This window comes from Macrobrachium rosenbergii, chromosome 18 (genome assembly GCF_040412425.1).
Source record: "Macrobrachium rosenbergii isolate ZJJX-2024 chromosome 18, ASM4041242v1, whole genome shotgun sequence".
NCBI classification, from domain to species: Eukaryota; Metazoa; Arthropoda; class Malacostraca; order Decapoda; family Palaemonidae; genus Macrobrachium; species Macrobrachium rosenbergii.
In genome coordinates this window covers 30531734-30555745 of record NC_089758.1, presented here as the reverse complement: position 1 = coordinate 30555745, position 24012 = coordinate 30531734, and the positions used below count along the sequence as shown (strand labels likewise).

Genomic DNA, 24012 nt, shown 5'->3' with positions numbered 1-24012 from the left:
CTATACCAGTACAGCTTAAATGTTGGAACCCTGGAAACAATCAAAAGCACAACAGAACATTTTGGAAGGTGGAAGTTGGTGTAGGGTGAAGCAGCAGGTGAAGGTGAAGAATGAGCAATAGAGTTCCAAGAGGGGAAGATATTTTTTGCCAATATAGTTCAAAGGCTTGGGGAGAATTAAACACAAGATGTGTACCTGTCACGATTCGAAACCTGTAACAACCCCCGCCTTTTTTTTTACTCATTTTTTCTTGTGTCATCATGATGACAGTCTTCCTTTCTCAAAACTCTTTTACATCTATTGCCAATGACCCTAACATGCCCAAGGCCTTGCATGATGTTCCATTAGGCAATTTTTCTGGTCATGGTGTCAATCCTTCTAAATCTAAAAAAATCAAATGGAGTAAATCCTGAGTATTCCTTGAACTACAGGTTCCCTTTCTTTACAAAATAACATTCCATAGGTAATGAATACCCAAAGAAATCTAGTAGGGTGATAGTTTTTTTAACTAGTATGTGTGTCCTTTGACAAACCTCTCTTGTGATATGATCTTCAACCATTCTCTGATGAAAGGTATTTACTATACTTTGAAAACGAAGAGTGAAACATAAAAACAAATGTAAGTTAAACAGCAGAAAAATGCCAGATAATACATATTATCTGAAATAACAACTGCAAATTAAAAATACTACAACAAAAATGACTTGCGAGATAGAGCAATATCCACATATCCCATGGTCATAAATCAAGTACTCTCTCACTTCCAGAGTCTTGGCAAACGGTTCGGTTCCCTACAATTCAACCAGCCTCAAGCACCTGACTTGGTTATTTTAGCATCATATTAACATTTGCGATTGGCAACATTGGCACACTTTTTAGAAGACTAACTTGAATACTGATGGGATTTTTTTCTAGAGTAAAGCAACTCAAACTAATTTGACGTAGGTAACATAACTTTATTGGAACTCAAAATTTTCAGCAACCACATTTGCTAATACATTAGTAAATATGCATATGAGGAATAGAAGAGATCTGACATATTGCTCATGCTAAGTTGAGAGCAGTGACATATATGGAGGAAAACATGTGATCATAATAATGGTAACTCATTTTAGCATGCTTTGTAAAAGTGCTAAAATATGCTGCTATACTAGTGAGGTACTTCAAAGGTCATTATGATCAGTATAATTCTTTAAAAAAAAAATATTCAGTACAACTTTTTAAGGAAAAGGGAGATTACAATAACATCAAATTACAAATACTGTAGTAACATCAAATTTTGGAAAGAAAACTACAATGTCATAAATGTATGTTTTGGTTATGTGTGGATAGAACAGTCAATTAAGAGACACAATCAATGGGAAAATCAACAGAGTAAGTCTACAAGTAGACCTGCACTACTCTCTTCCTAACAGATCAAAAACTGCAGTGGTAAAGAAGCTGCCACCATGGAAGGTTTCACTGGCCTGCCACAATTCTTTTCTCCAGAACTCAAGAGAAGATCAACATTTCATTTCAAACCTTCGTAATGCAATTACAAGTGCTTCAGTACTGTAATGAACGTGCCTTTCTGCTCTACACTGTCGGATTACTTAACATTTGCAGCCTTTCAATCACTCTCACACAATATATCAAAAAGTCCACTAACAGATAGTCGTTAGTGGATAGTAACGAAAAGGCAAGAAAATTTTAAAACGTAATAAACATGTAAATTGGTAATATACACATCATCATGGAAGAGGTCTGACTGTACCAGCTGGTTAACGAAAATAAAATATATCACAGGAAAAATGTACTTAACAGAGCAAGCAAACTCTCAGTGACATAATGTGAAGATGTATAAAGGAGAGATACAACTGACAGTTAACTTGACAATAAAAAAAAAGTAAGTCATGTTCCTCAGTCCTTACACTTGCATCATTCTACCTAACAGAACTAGAAGAATAAGACTGAAATCAAACAAATAAGCTTTGCTAAAAATTGAGAAATAAAAAAGGTTTAAGCAAATTGCACTATGAGGTAAAACAAAAAGAGCTATAGTTTACGTTGAGACATAATGAAGTAACTCCATAAAAAACATTAGCACAAAATGTATGTTGTAGCAAAAGCATTGCCTCCGAATCATCATTCCAATACCATGGTTTCAATTGAGCACAAACATTTTCATTTCCATTGACACCATCGAGAGCAATATCAATCATTTCTGTTATCTCCAAACTCAAAATATTATGGACTGAAATTTTTCTAAAAAGGAAAGAATTGTATAGATGACTCCTGTGTCCCAGTCCCCTAAAATATAAAAATTAAAACAATTCTACAAGACTGGAATTTGGTTATAATGTACACAACATACATTCAGCTTACTGGAACCATACAATCTAAAATGACCAAGTAAGAGGAATTCCCTTTTTAAACGTGCTCTCGAAAAAGACGATGTGAGCAACATCTGACAGCAAAACAAAATTTTATGTTCTTCATGTGAATATGACTCTTAGGAATCATTTACAGTTAAAATCTTAAAATAAAAGCAAAAGCAAAAAATAAAACTCAAGAAAAGAGATTTGGCACACACGACCTGAACATTAAGTCATCTTAAGAGTCCAGTTTTATTCAACCATATATTAAGGACATTAACTAAATTTCATAAGACTACAGTTGAAAAGAGAGGACTATACCTGAGCGAAATAATCCATAAATCAATCAAGACTTATATAGAAAATATTCATCTATATAACAGAAAGAGTTGTTGCAAAATTCACTGAAGCCATACAGTAGGTGCATATGACGGACAACCCATCAAATCATCTGACTATTCCTTGTTTTAAAACCAATGCTATGACTCCATAAAACTGATGCACCATTTTTTGGTAATGTTGCTCTTTTATATTTTGCAAAATTTATCCAATCTACAAAAAATACATTTACACTAATTTACATAACTGTTATTTTGAACCTAAATTTTGAAAACTGTAAGCCAAACTGAACTAAAATTTTTTCAATTTTTGAAAAATACTGATGAATTTTCAATAGGAAATGCCACGCTGTTATGGCTGACCCATAAAAACTGCAGAATAACAAACAACGGTAGTAACCATGGCACTTATCACTTGGGTTTTGACGATGAATCTCATTTCGTATAATCTAAACAGGTACACAGAATGCAAAAGCATATGGCAGTGGAAATAAAGACTTTGAAAAGAGGAGCAGTCATACAAACAAATGATAAAAAAAAAAAAAACACAGACCGAGAAAATCAAAGAGACTATGAAATAAAATGCTTCTGTAATTGAAAAAATAATTCCACAACATAACACATTTTCATCCAGGAAACATACTGAACTAACTACATGCCATTTACCATAGAAAATGACTTCACCTTGGAAGGGAAGCATAAGATCAATACTGACAAAACATTGCATACAATCCCAAACTCTACAAAGTTCATTATTTAGTGTATGGAAATACATCAGGTTTAACTTGTATTCTTTGAATTACTATACATAAATTGCTTTTAGAATACTATGCATTCCCAATAAAAAGTTGTTATAAAAAACCAATTATCATTCCAACAGAAATGGAAAGGTTATGAAAAATTCTCCTGAAGTCACAAAAGTACCAGTATGCAATATGAAACTTTTATTGTAAATGCACACACATACACACACAAACTTACACACACACACACAGAATTTAATCCGAAGTAATTAAGATGCACTGTTAACCCATTATTCCTAACCCATCCAGTCACTTTTTGCAAGAAAACAAGTACTACATGTAATCAAAAACTTCATATGTATAGTTAACTGATTGTTTATTCTGAGCACTAAGCAGGTGAGGTGTAGTTTACCACTGGTTTGAAAACCTCATGTGTGTAAACTGTTTAACATTCAAATTATACCAAAGGGGTAATTAAATAAACACAATGCTATCACAGTTAAACAAAGAATACTATCACAGTAACATTTAATAAGGATATTTCATTGTATCAAACAATACATACACAATGGAGTCAGCAATGCACCGGTATGAAATATTGAAGTTAAAAATAAAAAAGAAATACCTTGGTAAACGAATGCCTATTAAAAAACTTACAAAGAACTAACAGGGTACGATAATATAAAATCAACTACTGAAAGGTCCAGTTAACTTCTATCTGTAAACATAGCACTTACCATCGGACTTTTTTTCAGGAGGTTCAGTTTTAAGTTGACTGGTTGTAGGCTGACTGACAATTATGGAAGGTTTACTTGAATTTGAAGATAAGGAGGGTGGCGGAGTCATAACAGATGATGGACTGGAGGTGGGACCGTCTAAATGTTGTTTCTTTGGTGGGATGGTGACCGATACAGGAGGAGGAGAACGCATTTTGCGTTTCAAGCGTTCATCCTCAGCTGGACGTACTTCAACTGGTTCTTCCTTAACCTGTTAAAGTTAAATAAGAAAAACTTTTATAAAAAGAATGATTCCATTTGATACTTTGAAACTTTACTAACGTAACTCTGAACACACAATGCCTTAACTCACTAATGCACAATGCTTCTGACAGCAAAAACCAAATGAGTACAACATATAAAATGACATACCTTAGTTGGAAGATGTGGTCTATTGAGAAATCGAGCGTGAAGTGTTGCAGCCAGCCCTTCCACAGGGCCATCACCAGGTAACCCTCGACTTTCATTAATATTATGAGATGCTGGTGATATTTCTGCTCTGGGCAACGGAACAGTACGACACTTACTACTCTCACTGGTAGATATTGGTAGAGGAGGCGTTGCTTGATTCAACGGGGGTGTTGAGGGAGGGGGTGGACATTTATTTGCATACATAGAGGCTAAACGCGCTTCTAACCCGTCTCGACCTGGCGAAGGAACAGGCGGTGGCATATGAGGTTTCTCTTCATACTGAGGACCTCTTGGAGATTTGACACGTGGATACATCAGACCCTCCATCACTTGAGGTGTGTGTGGATTGGAGGGCAAACTCTCTGTGCTATTTGGCCTTGAAATAGGAGAATAGACAGTTCTTAAAGCTGGCGACTGCTGACGACCCTCACTACTGTCAGGAGTATGTGGCTTGCTATAACTTTCCTCCACTATTCTTGCTATTCTGGAATTTGGTCTGGGAGAAATAGCTTTTCCTGAGATGGTCATATCAACAGCAGCATTTATTAAAGACTGAGAAGAAATCTCCAAGGTACGTTCTACTTCTGAGCTGATAAGGTCACCTACATTTCTGGTGATGGTTGACCCTCTGAGGGAATTGGGCGAAACATTTTCTAAAGCTAACTTTTCCTGAGAGAGGTGTCTTCTTAACGCTAATTTAGCTGGTGATACTTGGGTGTAATCAGGCTGACCAATTTTTGACTCCCGTAGTTCACGTATTTCACGAAGTTCTCCTTTTCTCTCTCTGTTTTCTCGTTTAAATTCTGTTCTCAATGTCCCACCAGGAGAGGGGTACGGTGCATTTACTTGTGAAGCTATTGGTGAAGGTCTCGGAGGTACAGCTTGTGCTGGAGACTTATCTTCATTTAGAACATTGGTTATTATCAACTTCAACCGGTCTTCAAAATCAGCTACTCTAGGAGGCTCTTGTGCCCGTATCATAGAGAAAGATCTTTGGTTTTTATCCGAGGGAGGACGAGAAGTAGGGGGTTGATATTTGGTCTCTTGCTGAGGAGGTAACTCCGTCTTCGCAGGAACTTGATTTCCAGGCAAGTATCTCTGGGCTAATACTACGACTCGCCCTGGTTCTTGGAGTTGATGTGAATGAGTTCTTATATCACACTGCCTAGGCTCAACTGGATGGCCTCGCATTACCTCCACAGCTGAGCGACCATCATGCACCTTTACTTCAGTACCAGGTGGAAGAACAGGAATTCGTCCTGCTTCAATTTGTCTCCCAGTTTCTAATATTTTTTGAGCTAATATTTCTGGATTCTTCTCTTCAATTTTACCTACTTCTGGGATATTAGGCCACTCCTGATTACGACTGCGATGCCTGGTTTTGTGCCTTCCCGGAGATTTGTCAGAACGAGAATTCTGAGGAACATTTTTACTGCCATCAGTGGCAGTGGTACTCTCCAAGTTATCTACTTCACTTTCTAATCTTGAAACTTGAGTGTGAAGTTTCTTACGTTGGGACAGGGTTTGAGATATTTCCCGTAAGATAAACTCTTGAGTGAGATTAGACATATCAATACTCTGCAAATATAGGAAAAAAAGCATGAAAATCTTTTCTAAGAGTCTTGTTTTAACTGGCAATTATATTTTCACAAATTGCAACTTATAAGCATGACTGAAAACTGAGTAAAATAATCCCTACTAACACTACCAGACAGCACAATAATTACCCCATTGACATGCCCATTTCTCCGATACTTATTGATTATTTCATGCTGTCGCAACCGAACCAATCTATCCTTTTCCTCTTCAGCTGATGTGACTTGTTGGTGGAGGGATGAAACATTTGCCTGCAGTTCCTTATGCCGCCATACGATTTCCTAAACAAAACCTTTCAGGTTAGTTCTCATTCTAGTAAAAAACTTAACGCTTCAATATAAAAGAATTCTTCACATAACTACTCAATATACAAATATGTTTTAAAATTCCTTAAATGACTCTGACACTGAACACAAAAACAAGATATGTCACCGAACCTAATCACTGGAGTCAAGATATCTATGACTGATCTATTAGGTTCTGATGAAGTATTTGTGGGCAGACCTAAGATTCAATTTTACCTTCGCTCTATTTAAAAGATCCTCTGGGTTGGCTGCCGTCATTCCCAGCTCAGATATGCGAGAGCGTAACAAAGCCACGGAATCATCTATTAGAACTTTTATTTGTCTTTCCAGTTGGGCTGCTCTGGATTTTAAAGACTTATTTTTCTCCTGTTGAAAAATAACAACGTTATACAAGTGGCAAAGTGATCTGGCAAGTAACAGAACTAGTAGCTAGTTGAGCAATTTTTGATCAGTTGAAAAAATTTTTTGTTTTCTGCAATGTAACTTAGATTTTTTTAAAAACCTATAATCAAGCACAGAATGTTGACGATTCAGTACAGACAAGACAAGAAAAATTTATTGAAAAAGGAGACACACCAGTTCCCAACCAATTTTATTTGTCAAATATAATCAATTTATACCCAAAAACATCATGTCAAAACTATTTATGAAGAAAAAAAAAAAAAAAAAAAAAAAAAAAAAAAACTCCTGAATAAAGATTTTACATCTGAAGGTGACATTCACTCTTACCTTTTCATTTTCCATCTGTTTCAACACATAATCTTTATACTCTGGTTTCTTAAAGGAATCTATGAGAGTCAGGTACTGTTGACGCATGATGTCCAGTAAGACTTCAAGTGCATAAGGTGTGTTTGAGCTGGGAGGAATGGGTAACTCTTCGTGTCGCAAGATACCACCTGTCGTCGATGCAGAAATCATAGACAACTTTTGATCAACGCACCCTGGTGCAGGATCCTTATAGGACGATGATTTCCCTGAGGCATCTGGTAGTGTTTTATCAGGGAGGAAGAAAAGAATTTCATATGAAGTACGTACCATTCTCCCATCAAACAGTTATGTAGTCACAAATCAGCTTTCAACATACATGTATTGCAAATAAATCCATTACAAGGTCTAACTTGGTTTCATCTAAAATATGTACTTCTGTTAGTTCCAAGTCATACCCTATGCGCACACACACACACACATACTTTTTCCTCTCTTTAACAAATTCATACTTCCTGACCATTCTCACAAGTAACCCAAAAATATTATGCTTAAATATGTATACAAGAAATTTACAAGTACTAAAAGTAAAGCACCACCCTACAGAATTTCTATTAAGCACTGGGAGGTGGTTGTGAAAGGCTGGTATATTCAGTTTCTTACTCTTTCATTCACTGACCACTGTCATACTACATATCTCTGCATCAGGTAACAATACTCAGTGTTATGCTTACCATCAGAATTAGTGCTAAGAAGAGTCTGAGTGTGGAGAAGATCAAGACCATTGATCTTGATGACCTTCTTTGATCTCTGACCACGTTTCCCACCGCGCTGTCTCCCACCCAGCCCTGAACGTCTTGGCGCACGGGGCTGCGGACAAAAGGAAAAGCCTTTCATGAGTATTACATCCAATGTCATTACCATGCCTATATTAAATAATAAATGAGTCGCTCAAATTCATTTACATGGTAAAAACTGGTTATATCTCATTCACAGCAAAAAATCATCAGCATCAGACAAGCCCTAGTTAATATTTTCAAGTCTCCAAAGATAAGTAAGTTCTTATTCCAACAGAGCCAACAATTCTGAAAAACAGGGGGGGAAAAGAAGACATTAACTGACTCACCACAACTGGAGGGTCTGGATCATCCACAATAGAAGGTTTGGAAGCCGCTGCTCTTCGCTGAGTATTTCTCCTTCTAGTTCCAGTTCTTGGATGCCTAGTGGGACCATTGCTAACACTGTCATCATTTTCATCTGCTGAACTTCTGCATGACGAGCCCTTTGGGGTTGTTTTAGCCGAAGAAGAAGAATTTAATACGGTTGAACTAGAACACCAATCATTCCAAGCCCGCCTAGTAGTTGGACCAATAACTGGGTCATCAAGATCTTTATTCTGATCTGATGAATTATTAGATGAAGTCTCAGAGTTAAGTGAGGCCTTGGTTAGGTCCCTTCGCACTCTGCGTACTCCTGGAGACTCGTCATCCTGTAGCCCAGGGTTAAGAACTTAATGCTGCATCCTCAACCTTAATCAATTTATCTAGCCTTCCTATTACAGCTTCATAAGCAATTCATGGATAACCTCATTTGAAACTCAAAAGGATCCTAAATAGAAACTAATGCTCAATATGGTCTCCTCATTACATAGTCTACATTTTACTCTTTTCATATTTTAAAGCTCCAATTGTCCTCCAGTTACAAAACTTTGTTATCCTAGTATGTATAAAATGTGAGTTCTGCACACCTTACAGACTAACATTAACTTGACTGATAGCTTAAAAACATAGTTTAACCAGACTAAATAAGGATTTCAACTACTATGTAAGTTAATCAAAGCTGAACTGAAAACCCATACAAGAACTAATTTATAAAAATCACACTTGGAGGTTACTATACATTTGTTTCACCCACTGTTGCTGTGTTACTAGCATGTTAATCTATATACTTTTTTACCCCTTTTATACATTACCTAAATTCTTTCTCCAAAATTAACAAAAACATTTGAGTTACATTCATCCTTCAAGCCCTGAATCAAGACCAAACCCACATGGCTGAAAACTTCCATAAGGTGCATCGACAACCCCTACGCACATCAAACCCTTCCCGTCTTACACACAACCTTTGGCTTACAGGATATTAAAGCGCTACCACTCCCATGCCTCTCCTACTCTAGACAGACACTGTTTTCTCAGTCACCTTATTTCTTTTCACAACACTTTCAAATTTTACGTTCTTCTCACCAATGTACCGTCCTCCATCCTTTCTATATGCCCAAACAAATCTATATAAACACTTTGCACCATATTTTTCATTGTCAATAACTGCTGTCCCAAATTTTTTTTATCACCACTTCTCTTACCTTTTCAACTGATCTACTTCTTATACACTGTACTACAAAAAAATTCTTCACAACAGTTACAACTTTATTTCCTTACAACTTTATTTCCTTCATTTGTATTCAACATCTATACTTCATTTAAAAAATGAAGTGATGTCTTTAAATCTTGCCCTATATTCCAAGCTTTACTTCTAGGACACTCCTCTGTTCTTTCTTATCCTGGATGGACGATCCAGCCTTCCTTGGGCGACTTAATTTCTCTCTTCCTACCAACATCCACTGCATTTACTCTAATAAAACAATACAATCAACCTTTTCCATTCATCCACTATCATTCAGTGCTCCACCCTCCCCATTTTCATTTACCAGCATATCCTTACAATCACATTCACTGTTTTAACTTCTCTTACACTCACTGTTCTACAACGTCCCTTCGTTGTTACCAATCAGTACTGCATCATCTACAAAAATCAGCCACACCAAACTTTCCACCGCTTTCGGCACATTGTCTCTTAACCAAGCTCAATTAACTGCCCTCTTTGCCAAACATTTTCATCATCCACACAGCTTGCCTAATCTCTCCACCTAGAGCTTTATCCCTTTCCCCTTAAACGTCGCACAAAAATTACTTCAAAATGTATACGTTTGTACTTGATTGATATAGACGCTTCCTCATCTAAACACGAACTGCTTTCTTATTCAAAGCTTCTAGTATAAGCCTTTCTGGAATACACTCAAAAAATCACATCACACACACACTCTACATTCATAGGTATGGTATGTGATGCTGATTTCTTTAATCACTCTCTCTATTATTGAATGCATACTATACTATACTTGACTTAGTAGTCTGACCAATTTACTCAACAAAAAGTATAACAAAACAACAAACCATGCTATACTCTACTTCAGACTTACAAGGGCTTTGAGCACTAAAATAATATCTGATCCACTTTTTCATGTGATGAAATATATGCAATTGCTTCCTAAGAATGTTTTGTAACTAATGACATCCTTTTCAAACTTACCTACTTTTCAACCCATAATTAAAAGTATAGTCTGCAGTTTATAAATCACACTATGAATTCCCAGGTAAGAAAAAACCTATTCTGTTCTATAATCCTGAATGACTTGGCTAAGCATAATCAAAAGTGGAAAACTATTTCACAAAGAAGAGATCTACATTTCAATTCTGTTTTTAAACTAGCTCTCCTAAAGCATTCATGCTGATTCTATATCTCTCCAGCACTGCACAGCTTTTAAACAGAGTATTTTGTATAATTCTATCATATATTGAACGTATTTTCAAAGAAAAACCTGTCTACTATGCGTATAATTAAAAGCTCTTCTATTAGAAAAGTGTAATTAAAAAACTCTTCTTTAAGTATAATTTGGAAGTGAGAATGACAATTAGTAATCATTCTTCAAAAAACAAAATTCTCATTACAGGCCCAGAGTAGTAAAATTTAAAATATCAAAGGAAATCATAGGCAGTTTGAAGTATAAACTCATGTCTGCCAGCTCAAAGAAAATGTCAAAAAACATGAGAAATAGTTGTTGATGAAAATCGTCAGTTAAAACTTACAGTTACGAAAACAAACAAAACAAAAAGTATTAGTAAACACCTGTCCTGTACCTTTCACAATAAATACCCAGTGCAACACAAGTCCTTGTATAATACAGATACACACAATACACATTCACTTTCACGAAACCCCAATGTTAATTTTGGTATATGAAAAAAAAAAACCTCTAAACTTACCACATAAAAAAAGCTAAACACACCCTTAAATCTTAACAAGAAAAAACTGACACATGCAACATGCTAGACTTTGTCTTCAAGCCTACACTGTACCTACTCACCATTTTATCCTCGCCATTTTTTGCAGACTGTATAAATAGAGAGTAATGAATGGCGTGGCTTAAAACAATATGAAAGAGCTAAATTCAACATATGTACTATGAATGACTACTAGTATAATCTGTATGCACAGCAATAAATCAAAACTCAAAACACAGTGAAGTTATGCTGCACTCTGCGATAAATCTTCGATCTAAATGAAATCACAGCCAACAAATTTTACTCAACCAGTTATATGCATTTTCCAACTTGTTCATATATAGTTAGCTCAAAATATCAGGAGCATTGAATGACCAACCATACTGTACAGCATAACAATCAATATTTTAGTCCAGAGATGACAACAACGTGAACCTTTCAGGGATTCCATGAAAACTGAGTGATCACTAAATACAGTGGCACACAATCTCCGTGAACTCTTTATCAAGTGTCCCGTAACTATTGTCATTCTGTCACCGTGTGTAGGTTGTCTGGGTACGGGCTAGACCTGAGACGCACAAGTCAACCCCAAGCCCTCAACCTCCTTCAGTTGGACGTGCTTTAAATTGCAATTGGTTGATGAGCAGCTACCATTGGCCGCATCCCCAAGCCACTTGCCCATTCCGCACATCCCTGATATTCCTTATTAGCAAAAAGCTCCTTCACTATGTTTAAAACAACTAAAATGAGAAACACTATGAGGTTAAAATGTGTCTTCAATCCAAAATGGCAAAAAGAATTGAATCACAGTGATTCTGCATCTCAATTCTTCAATATTTTTCACTGTAACCAAGTCCGAGTAAAATTCTTTTAGTAAGAGACCAAAGTATGTGTGAATAGTGGAGGAACTTGTTGCTAAAAAGGGAAACCAGAGTGATAATTTGCCCCTTTGAATGGTGGCTGTTGGCTGTGGCCTCTTTTGTCCCTTGCAATGTTGCTCACAACTGCACCCAAAACAAACCTCGGACGAAGAAAACATGCACAACCTGGTGAAAAAGACGGGACTTACTTCCCATACAATTACAAGCCAAGTCACGGTCTTGGACTTTCCTTAACAGAATATAAAAAAAGAGAGAAGCATCTTGTTGTAACAAAAGGATAATCTCGATACTGACAAACTTGGAAACCATCATGAGATGGGTGGCAGTTATGAACAACAAAGAAAGAGGGCCAAGGTAACTTTTGAACTTATTACAAACTTACCCTCAGTTTGGGGTTCTTAAGTCTTTGGAAATAGCGCTCCAACTGAAACAAGGAAAAAGAATGGAGACCAATCATTATATACCAATTCAAAATATAAAAATGAAAAATAAAATCAATTTTGAATTTTGTGAGGGCTCAAAGCTGAGTACAAGAGGAAACTTCACGTGTAAGTTTCATGTAAAGGGGCAAAGTGGATCATTGAATTGAGTAGCAATACAGCTCCCACAAAAAAAAAAACTCCAAAAACTAAAAAACCCACACCATCAATTTTAAAAACTAATCATCTGATTACTGAAATTAGACCTTGTTAATACATGATTTATTTGATGGACCCATTCTTAGATTTTGAGAAAGAACATGAAATGATCCAGATCAGCCTCTTTACCTACCCAAGCACAAATCAGAAGAGTAGCTTCCCCTCATTCCTGTGAACAAATCGTTCTCTCATTCTTTCTAACAGACACATTGTTTTTACATTGACTTCATCCATTTTCATAAAATTAATTCATTTTACAGTATTTGTAACACAGTCATAGGAGAGAAAATTTTAAAAATTTCACTGCTCAACACCACTTGCTAGCTTACCACTTGAACATGAATTTTCTCAATTTTCTTACAAAATTAGCACAAGAAACAAACACAAAACGTGAAATTAACTAAAGTAATAAATCTCTGGAAAAATTAATCTTAGTTACAACCCAAAGCCAAAGGAGCACAAGGAATAGAACAGCCAATTGATCATGAAGTTTTGTAAAAGGTAAACTAAACTATACAAAAAATAAGGTTAATGTTATGTAGTAAATGTTGCACCACTTCTAATTACTCCATGAGAAAATTTGCATCATAACTATTTACTAGCGAAACTACCATTAACTAGCTACAACCAAACAAAAAGAAAAACTGAAATAAACTAAGATTGTCTACAGCTTGCAAATGCAGTTGCTCCCTTCATCTATAAATCAACTCCATTAACTGATGTGACATTCTATGACAATAAGTGAACAAGTTACTGTACTGCAAAAATGTATTCCCCTTTGCTTTTCAGAAAGAGAACTTCAACACAATTGCCAACTTAATTCAACAATATATGAATAATATATTCCTTGGTCAATACATGGTGTAAATGGTCTAAGCCATAAACTAAACGATAACACTAAATTCATCAAATGCAAAAAAAAAAAAGATGAAAAGATACTCAAGCCTACATAAGATGTGGAAATGGGGATAAAAAATTTACAAAAATGTTCTCAATGTAAACAGAGCGAAGGATTGTGCAATCTATTGCCTTAAGAAAAGTTATTCAGAAACCCTATTCTGTTCAGCATTTTAACTTGACTTCATTGCACAAAGGACTAGTGTCCTTGTGCCTTCTTTTAATCCCAACTTAAAAAACAGGCTGCCAAGCCCCAACTGTCAGAGATGGAGCAGTCTTAGATTTTTCTTTCATTAACAAAACCCAACTAACATCAAAGATATCATTAAGGAATGACAACCTCACAAAAAGGCAAGACTTTACTTGAATAGAGAAGTTTTGAAGTTTTCACATATCAGCAGTGCAAGATCACATCCATGGTGGTAAGTACATAAAATATTTGAGGCTACTGATGTTTCCACAATCAAGAAACTTGAAAGGCATTAGAATAATTCCTACATGGCCACACCATACAACAGTCTGCACCAAACTCCAATTATAAGTTACACCCAATGCTCACAGAAACAGCCCATACAAACAGTATAAGCTTGATGTAAAGATGATGGAAAACCAACAAAATACAATATCAGTCAAGATCTCATAAACCAACATTTCTTGAATACAATCAATTTAAAGCAACAGAGGAAAAAATTAACTGATGATAACCACTTCAACTACTGTATGAGGTAATACAGGTAAAAAATACACTAAAAATGAAGCTACCATTGTGAAGGCAATAGGGCTATGAGCTGTAACAGCCTGGTTAACACTGGAGATGAATGAGCTATTGACAAATACAAAGTACCCCGATAGTCAACACTGAAAACACTTTTGGCAAATGTAAAAAAAACCCTACCACAGTACGTACTGTAAAGTAATTCTTTACGCAGAACAGCAGAGACATGGGATCTCTCATACCATATGGATTACAAATTAAGTTACAAATGAGAAAGCAGCTATGAAATGTGGTGTTCAGAGGCTGAAAATTTGACTGATATCCAAAAGACCAAGATAGTTTGGATGCATGTGCACTGGCGTAGTACACAATGAAGAGACTGGTACATATTCAAATAGCAGAATATCAGCCTATGTAAAGGCCCAAAGAACCTGGAGGAAAGGGCAGCACCGACATGCGAAATGGTCCTTAGAACAAGGAAAAAGGACATCATCAACCTGTGAAAAGGCTCAAAGACTGTGGAGAAAGGGCACAGACCAGATGAAAGTGCAGGCAGAACGTAAACAAGAGTGCAGAGAGTGGACAAATATAGATACATCCTACCCTGTAAAGGGAAAATCTGACAAAATGCTAAATGACCATGAAGGCTGGCTTTGGCAAAAAGTTACAATAAGGTTCACTTCACATTGCAAGCCATTTTACGAATGTTTTGAAAAGGCTTAATAAAAAGAAATTCCTTCAAATTAGCATGGCACACAAAACAACTTGTTTTTCTAGTCAAAATGTAGAAATTTTATATGTTCTCGCCTTTTTAAAACCATTTAATTCTTGGTGTACCTATGTTCAATGTCTGTCAAAACAGGTAGTAATGTAATGACAGAATTGTACGAAGAAATTGGGAATATTCTATAGCTTGAAATATCATCGGGTTAATAACAATGCAGGCTCAAGATCATACGGTTAACAACAATCCAGGCCTCAGACAGGATAAAATAAAATGAGCTATCATTATTACCAAGCCACTGAAACATACAAAATGAAAATATTGCGCAATGAACAAATATCATTGTACAGTAAATCTTAGGGCTTTTTTTTTTTTTAACAAGTAAATTTCCAAAAACATATTATGAAACATGACATATCCAGAAAATGTCAAATAATTTTACAATTTTGAAAACTGCCTGCTGCAATGCGACCTTCCTGTTGGAAGGCATCACCTGTCTGAGCTAGCTTGGCGTAGCTCACTGTGGACAGTCCTGAAGACTCTTTCGGTTTCACTTCAGCAGCTCCACCTCTGCCTCTTATATTTCACCTGGTTTCTTTCTACTTTGCTATTCAGATTCTTTTATATTCCTTCGTTCATTTTCCCCAAATATGACCCTAGAAATGTGACTAAGTGGTTTTATCAAACAATTAACCCCACCGCTAAAGAGGAGCACATCACCCCAGACTCTGCTAAGATTCACTTTTATCTGGTATACCTGAACTGAACAGCATTATTAGAGAAAGTGATATGTACTCAGTGCATGCATCATCAATGCAATAGATAAAGCCTACGACAGAAGGTCCCTTATAAGTTCCCATATATTTTCCCAGAGTATATTACTATATAATCATGATCTATGACCAATAATTCTCCAGTGCATTACCAGATGTCTGTTTAAACAAGAAATGAAATGTTGGCAAAAACAAAAAACTATGATAAGTGCACAAAATCACCGCCAACATCAGCAGTGTGCAGTCAACAGAAAGCCAGTTTTTAGTTGGACAGCTAACACTCAATAACACCTAGCCTCTAATTCCCTGGAAGCTACTATATACCCTTGACTAGTGTCATTATATTAGAGATAACCAAGATAATTTTTTATTAAAATTTTAGTTAAATGTCAAAAGATAACTACTAAATTTTCAGATGGCTGAAAACATCTCAATTCTTGACTAAAACAACTGTCACGATGACAGATTTATGAGAATATACTAACTGAAACAGATGCCATAAACACCTCTTCTGCAGGTAAATATCAGGGCAAATATCATCAACAATCATGCAGGCCTTGACAAAATGTACAAGGCATCCGTCATAACACTGAACCAAGATTCCTGTAACTTTTTCCATAATTTTGGCAATGTCACTTCAAGTAATCAAGGAGGGCTATCTGAGAATGATTCCCCAGTTCTGTGGTATATTTACCAAAATGAACACTTGAAAAATTTTTGTGAATATGCAGAAGCAAAAAACAGTCAATTCACACACCTGTATGATTCTTAATGGAGTGATTGGTTCTTTCTTAAAAATAAATTCTATGCCTAAAATTTTCTGAGGTCATTGATGACTTCTGGAACTCACGAAATTTGGTTGCGATTGTTGATGAGAACTTAGAAGCTTTGTACCTTCAACCTCATCAATTGCAGTAGCTTGTAACAAGATGGATGGCGGTTTTAAATCTACAACCTACACGTACACAAAGTAATCATATTACAGAATTTCAAGATATGATGCAGGGCATTTAGAAGCCATTTACTTCTTCTTAAGCTCTGTACCATAAGTTCATGAATCTTGGTAACAAGATTTCTTCTTACTGATGACAAATTGAGAGTATTTCCATATAAATCACTGTACCTATATAACTTACTTTTCTGATGCATCTACAGTACATCGAATAATGCTTGCAACAATACTCGAACATAATAGGACAGTATTTTTCCAATGAGCATAAATATATGAACTTGTTCAGAAATGGCATGATCACCCAATATTAAACATATATACTCTTATGAACATCACCATGGTCAAGATCGGACCTGAGTACCTGACGATGTAGTATTCTGAGCATTTCGTCCCAAAAGAACCGACCATTAAACTGAGGTCTCATAAAATTTCGAAGATCATCAATGTCAGTGACAACAAGTATACGCCATGTAGACTTGTGATCTAGCATAAAATCTAACAATTAGGAACAAAAACAAATGTCAGTCCTCAAGCAGTAAACATATTGTATAGCATATGCCTACAACAGAAATATACTGTATACCTGAGAAAAAATGGGTCTCAGACTTGTAAAAAAAAAAAAAAAACCCATATCATTAATATTATTCTAAAATTCCAGACAGGTGACAATGAAAGCCGCATGCATAAGTCTTTAACGAGAGTAAAGGTTCATACTCAGAGGGAGTTAGTCCACCCTTTCATATAGAAATCAAAAGAAATCTGGCTTCAATCATAGTTTAATTCACAAATTTTACTGTAAACAAAATTCCTTGTCAGGAAGCTTTCAAGAATATGATTAAATGCTTAACAAACAATGGCTTAAGTAAGGCCTAAAATAAAATATGCTATCATTGGGAAGCTACTAGCATAAGGAAATATAACAGCAAAGGAACAAGACACACCTGGTAACTGTACAGGTATCGAATTACTCTAATAAGTGTCTGTTTTTAAAAGACACTACTGCAAATATCATTTACATCACTTTACCAGGATAACAAATATTACCTTCACTGGCAGTGACTGAGAAACTGTTACTTCAAAAAGTAATGAAAGCAGTGCGCAGAGCATGCCTAGGTAGAAAGCTTAGGAGAGTTCACACAAAATACTCTACAAGCAAAAGAATACAATGATGAATACTGCAAAGCCTGCCCTTCAAGGTTGCAGGTGTCTGGCACTTGGCAAATCTATGAAGTGCCGTACGGTGTGTGTGCCAAGACAGACATTAATGGATGAGCAGAAATAAGGCAAAGAAAAATGTCATGTCACGGTCCGCAAATGAACTTCTTTATCCAGGAAAAAAATAAAATTTGCTTAGGAGAAATACCTACTAAATTTAACAGTAATCCATATATTCAATGGGCCTTTACAAAATATTATGATTTCGACATTGTATCTGCAAGAAAATGGAAAGTAACTGATTGCTATAAGGTAGCCATAAGAGCAAAGAGATCCTTCTCGAGATGATATCAAATTTGCATGACCCTCACTTCACAGTATTACTCTACGGCCAATTTCATATCTTGGGCTACTGGAATTAAAGGCAACTGCACCATTATTTAACCTGTATTTTAATGGTAGTGTAAGGGAACAAACTTCCGTATATTGAACCAATAAATATCTATAAGAGTTTACAGTAGCTATTAAAAATGTGATGAGGAAAACTACTAGTTGGTTTTCTGGGAAATTACCACATTCCTTGCCTAGAAAAGTATGTGTGTAACTAGCATTGTAACAGAGACTATGCATTACATGCACTCTGCATGAACTGGACCAGTGTGCCCATGAAAGAAAACAATCCTTTTATCACGCAGCAAATTAATGTATTAAAACCAAGCCTTAAAAATCCTCTTAATTTAAATCATTTGTGGTAGAATTAAGTTATGGAACAACAAATTTGCTTCTCATACAAGTGCTCTCATTTCTTCTGCTCAAACAATTCTTTTTTTCACTTTTAACGGCTTAAAAACATTGCTTGCAGTTTTCATTGGTAGCCACATTCTGGATGACTGATAAAACACCTAAGTAAACATTAACAAGCACCACAATCATAATCCAGAAATGCTGCATTTATAATTCATTTCCCATGAGATCATGTTAAAATTCAGCAGTGTAACTGAATAATGCAATCCCAAATCCTTAAAAGCCTCCCCTTCCTGTTGACATTATCTAACACAAAAATTTATTTACAACATTGCAACAAGGATTATGACAGCTAACAATGACATTTTAGTTTGAGCCATGATGCACTCTGAACATAAACTAATACAGCAGACTTCATCAACCCAATCCTGACTACCGTTTCTTGTCAGTGTCAAAACTATTATAAATTATGCAACTGCATTCTGCAAAGATAAAAAATAAATAGCAAATAACATACACATAAGCCCATTAAACCCAGTTCTTTCATGAAAGTACCAGCAACATTCCCACACCAACAAACCATTATAAAACCAGGAATCTAAATGTCTCACAACACTGTATTTTATCGAAATTGAAAACACGCAAACCATCAAAAAAGTACAGTAAAAGCTATGGTTCAAAATGAGAACACCATCCTATCAACCACATAATGCAAAAAATAGTGAAGTAAAAGACTGCAGGCTACTCAGTTTTCAGATGTGATTCAAGTAGTTCTGAAAACTTTGAAATTTCGTCTGTTTTCTAGGAAATATATTTTTCACAAAACAATTTGCATAAATAAAGTCCCGCAAATACTTTCCACTTTCCCAAAAGAAATTCACACTTCTGAGTATACTTCAGGTAAGAAGAAAAAGAAAAATGAATAGGTTCCAACCAAACCAAGAAATAAGTATCAAATGCAGTATTAATGAGAGAACTTCTTAGGAAAATTCATGACCCCAAAATGACATTTTAAAGGCTCAATATTATATAAAAGCTACCTGTGCAATTACTGGGAATCAAGGTTAGTAAGCATGATAGCAAAGAAATGGAAATAATGACCCCAAGAGGATAGCAAAGTTTGAAGGGTGTTTGAGAATCTTTTTTCAAATGACTATATATAGAGAAGGTGGTATATTTCAGATATACAAGTGTTCAACACTACAAATCTGTTGAATACACTCTCGCATGCACAGAAGAAAACAAACTCTTTCTAGAGTCAGTCATTTACCTTTGTACGGTCAATTATATGAAGGAAGTACGAGACAGGTTTGCCTGTCCAAGATACCGAGCCCTTCAGTGGCGATAACTCGGACACATGCATTATGGTTCCAATATCTGTAAGAAATCCGGTACAGTAAACTACAATTAGTCTGGTAAACAAATGAAACGAACTCAACTCAAAAGTGGTTACATCATTTTCTTAAGATCTGACAAGTAATGTTGGCATTAAAAGCACTGTGAAACTAAATAGGAAATACTATACTTTAGCATCAGTGCCTGCTAAGAAGAGAACAGTTTCCACTTTATAACATTATGTGGTGTTATATCATTCAGGGCATATTTAGTACTGTACTAATTTGAGACAATAGAAAGAAGCAGCAACTGACGTACCACTAAGGTTTCTATCGGTTATTCTGAAATTAAGCGGACAAAAGGATTTTGAAGAGACAATGCGGGCACCATCTTTAAGATCGGCGAAGACTTCCTTCAACATGTGGTCAACGTTGGGGCCGAATGCAAAGTTATTAACAAAAACAATGGAAGACCCAGTGATGGCTTCACGATGTTCTTTCTTCAGGAAATCGCCTTTGAGTAACTTGTATTCACTGTGTTTTTTGCCATACCATCTCATCCACTTGTTGTAAAGACGGTCCATTTCCATGGCATACCTGTAAGAGAAGGAAGGATGTGACAAGTGTTTCCAAAATGTGATGAAATCGAGAAGTAAGAGGGCACTGTGGCTTATAAATACTAAATGAGTATCTGGTAAAAAGTAGCCATTAGATTCTACATATATATTTAAGCCTAAAAGCACAATAAATGAATAAATGCTTGGCTACGATGGTGAAGGTGGGTCTATTCCAGCTCCAGTAAATGTATCTGAATTTGACAGATACAAGTACGTACGAGCAGGAATAAACTATACCTTTCTTTGTGGCAAGGTAATTATCGTTACCTCGTGCTGACACCCCGACCCAAGATCAAGTCTTGGCCGGGCATCAGTATGTCTTCATTTATCTTCAATTGCTTCTGGCTTATAAATACTACATATGTATCTGTTCAAAAGTTACCATTAGATTGTACGCATATTACCGTGTGGATCAGAATGTTTTTTATATGGGCACCTTAAATCTTGCTGATGAAACTTAATACAAGAAAAATAGCTACTGTAAAATACAAAGCAGCTCATATTTAATGAGACAAAAAAAGCCATGCTCTTCAAGATGACTGTCCTTTATCAAATACAGAAAAAGGCACCTTATCTGTGGCTGTCTGCTGCCAAAATATGAAAAGTCCCTCAACACTCAGTGGGGCTCAAAAAAAAAAAAAAAAGGGGGCTGATTCAGATGCTGTATCTGGTTAACTATTAAGAACCACTCAATTAAATGTTTAAATATGCAAATAACAGTAAGCGATTATTTTACAAGAAATGCGGCCTGGGTTACAAAACAATACTAGAAAATTGGCAAACTTCCAGTACAGTACGCATCTAGAAGAAGTTTCTCCTTTACAATTTTTCATCTAGTTGCAAACTTTAGCGTTTGTTTAATTGAATGGTAGAAATTCGATAGAGTGACAGACTTTGAATTTCAGCTCATATCTGACAAGAGAGAGACCAGTCCATGAAAGACTTGTAAAGTGCACACTGGCCATCATAAGGGTAAAAAGTACACTGAAAGGTGACCAGCTAGTCTTGAATTTACTGTGCTTTACTTAAGCAACAACAGGGTTTTTGCTCGGTCAAGGAAAGATCCAAACTTGATTGCAGTTTATGCATAATGCAAAAAGTACGGTACAAAGAGTTACAACCCAAAGCAGTGGACAGCTACACAAACACCAGACTGTACCTGCACGGGGTGTCAGCTTTTTCGATACCGATGCAGATCTTGCATGGTGTCAGAGCTGCCATCTGCAGCACCACCTGGCCAACACCGGACCCCAAATCCACAAAAGTGTCGTCTTCCGTGATGTGGATCTGATCAATCATCTGGCAAATCAACTCGAAAGAAGTTTCGCCGTACACCTGCCCAGGGATGAAAAGAAATGCGTAGTAAATATTATCGGTAAATATTATCACTTTCCCGTGATCTCTGAATGGGTGAAGGAAATGCGCAGGAGGCTAACTGATCAAAGATATTGAGAGCTTCCTGAAACAGAAAAAACTGTGTGCATATACAATTGTGGATTTTCCCCGTCCTTTATAGGTGAAGAAAATCTACAATTATATAAGTTCTATATATATAAAAACACACATATACTGTGCAGTACAGTATATACATCTACACATGTAAATGCTCTCACAAGAGCAAAACAAAAGAAATGCTCTCACAAGATTAAAAACTAACTCATTATCTTTTTAAGTCTTTGAGGTCAAGCAATAAAATGTTGCAATGTCAGCTCCCTGACACCGATTCCAATGTGCAGAAGACATTTCAAAGGCAACAAGAAGTTCGCAACGTACGAAAATTTGATTACCTCTGGTGAGAAAGGTTCGTACTGATTGAGTTTATCAGGATCGACGACAGCATGGTTGTAAATTTGGGTTATGATGTGCTTAAGCATCGCACGGGATGGTCGCTTGTTGAGGCGGGTGGCAGGCAGGCTGGTTCCTTTCTCCTGGAATTAAAAAATGACAGTTACAAAAAAATTGAAAATACAGCTAAACCGTGACTTTGCAAGGCAAAATATGACATCTCAATATGAAATGTAGGAATGTGGTATAGGAAGTAACCTCCAATGAGAAACCTTATACAAGGACTCACAGAGAACTTAAAAAAATATATGAATGTATGCTTCTCCTATGAACAAAAAGCACTGAATATATCATATCTAGGCAACAAATACATCATCATAATATGGTTTAACAAATCTCTATTTCACTAGACCAGTGGTTCTCAAACTGGGGGTAATTACCCATGTGGGGGTAACGAAACCGTTTCTGGGGAGTAACGAGGCAATTCCATTTGTAATGAAAGGAACAATGCTGAACTTGAATTTTTTGGCAAAGGGATAATGTCTAAAATCTAAATTCTTTATTTCTTAAGACTTGAGTAAAAGTAAAATGAATTTCTTACATATGAAAGGCATTAGAAATTAAGCATCTCAATATTTTTCCTTTCCTTTATATTATAACTTCACATATCTGAAGAGAAATGGAGTAGGGGTCATGGTGGGTGATCTATCCCACCACTGCCAGGGGTAACCATACCAAAAAATTGGGAACCACCTCACTAAATACTAGTGCTCATCATTATGTCACGAGGGTAAGCATATCAACCAGTGTAAATAAAGATTTTACACTAAACTATAAACCCACCTCTTTCTTGGAGCTATCCAAAGACAATGACAATAGCTAATCGCAGAAAAATATGAGGAAAAAAAACCCTTATGAATCAGCTTCCATTCACAAAAGTTGCTCGTCACAAAAAAAAAAAACCATTATGAATCAGCTTCCATTCACAAAAGTTGTTCTTGTCTTTCTAATGTTTATTTCAGCCCATGTGACTTGACATGCATGACTAAACATTAGGAAACAAATTTCTGGACCTAAAGACAAAAATCTTCCATTCCAGAACTTTGTGCCGTAACAGACGAATCAATAAGTGACACTTAAGAAAAGGACCTCATTTAGCCCTCATTGTATCTTTAAAGAACCTGACTTTTCTTTATAGTCTTCATTAAATTTACAACTCTATACAGTTACAGGGACTACAATGCCCACGACATCAATAACTCAGCTTCATAGATCACCATATAAAACCTACAGTGACATATATCTGTAAGTTAGAGGGGAAAAAAAACAGACCACACTGTAGTTAAAAAAACAAATAACAATGAAAATAAAACTAAATGGGGCCAAAGCCATTACTTCCTCAGGATGTGACACACCGAGAAACGAAGGAAATGACCGATGACTGTTGC

At 36.1% G+C, this 24012-nt stretch overlaps 1 protein-coding gene across 1 annotated transcript in view; it reads right to left on the bottom strand.

The window, feature by feature from the left end:
- Positions 1-24012, bottom strand: part of gpp (grappa) — a 69714-nt gene that overhangs the window by 18424 nt on the left and 27278 nt on the right. The window contains exons 3-15 of the mRNA XM_067120628.1: positions 22567-22707; positions 21939-22114; positions 20482-20759; positions 20099-20205; positions 12613-12654; positions 11433-11459; positions 8355-8717; positions 7963-8098; positions 7253-7506; positions 6740-6889; positions 6350-6499; positions 4584-6200; positions 4173-4422 (exon numbers count right to left, since the gene is read on the bottom strand). Coding sequence (XP_066976729.1) covers positions 4173-4422; positions 4584-6200; positions 6350-6499; positions 6740-6889; positions 7253-7506; positions 7963-8098; positions 8355-8717; positions 11433-11459; positions 12613-12654; positions 20099-20205; positions 20482-20759; positions 21939-22114; positions 22567-22653 — 3637 coding nt within the window. The 5' untranslated portion in view covers positions 22654-22707. The remainder of the gene's footprint in view (positions 1-4172; positions 4423-4583; positions 6201-6349; positions 6500-6739; positions 6890-7252; positions 7507-7962; positions 8099-8354; positions 8718-11432; positions 11460-12612; positions 12655-20098; positions 20206-20481; positions 20760-21938; positions 22115-22566; positions 22708-24012) is intronic.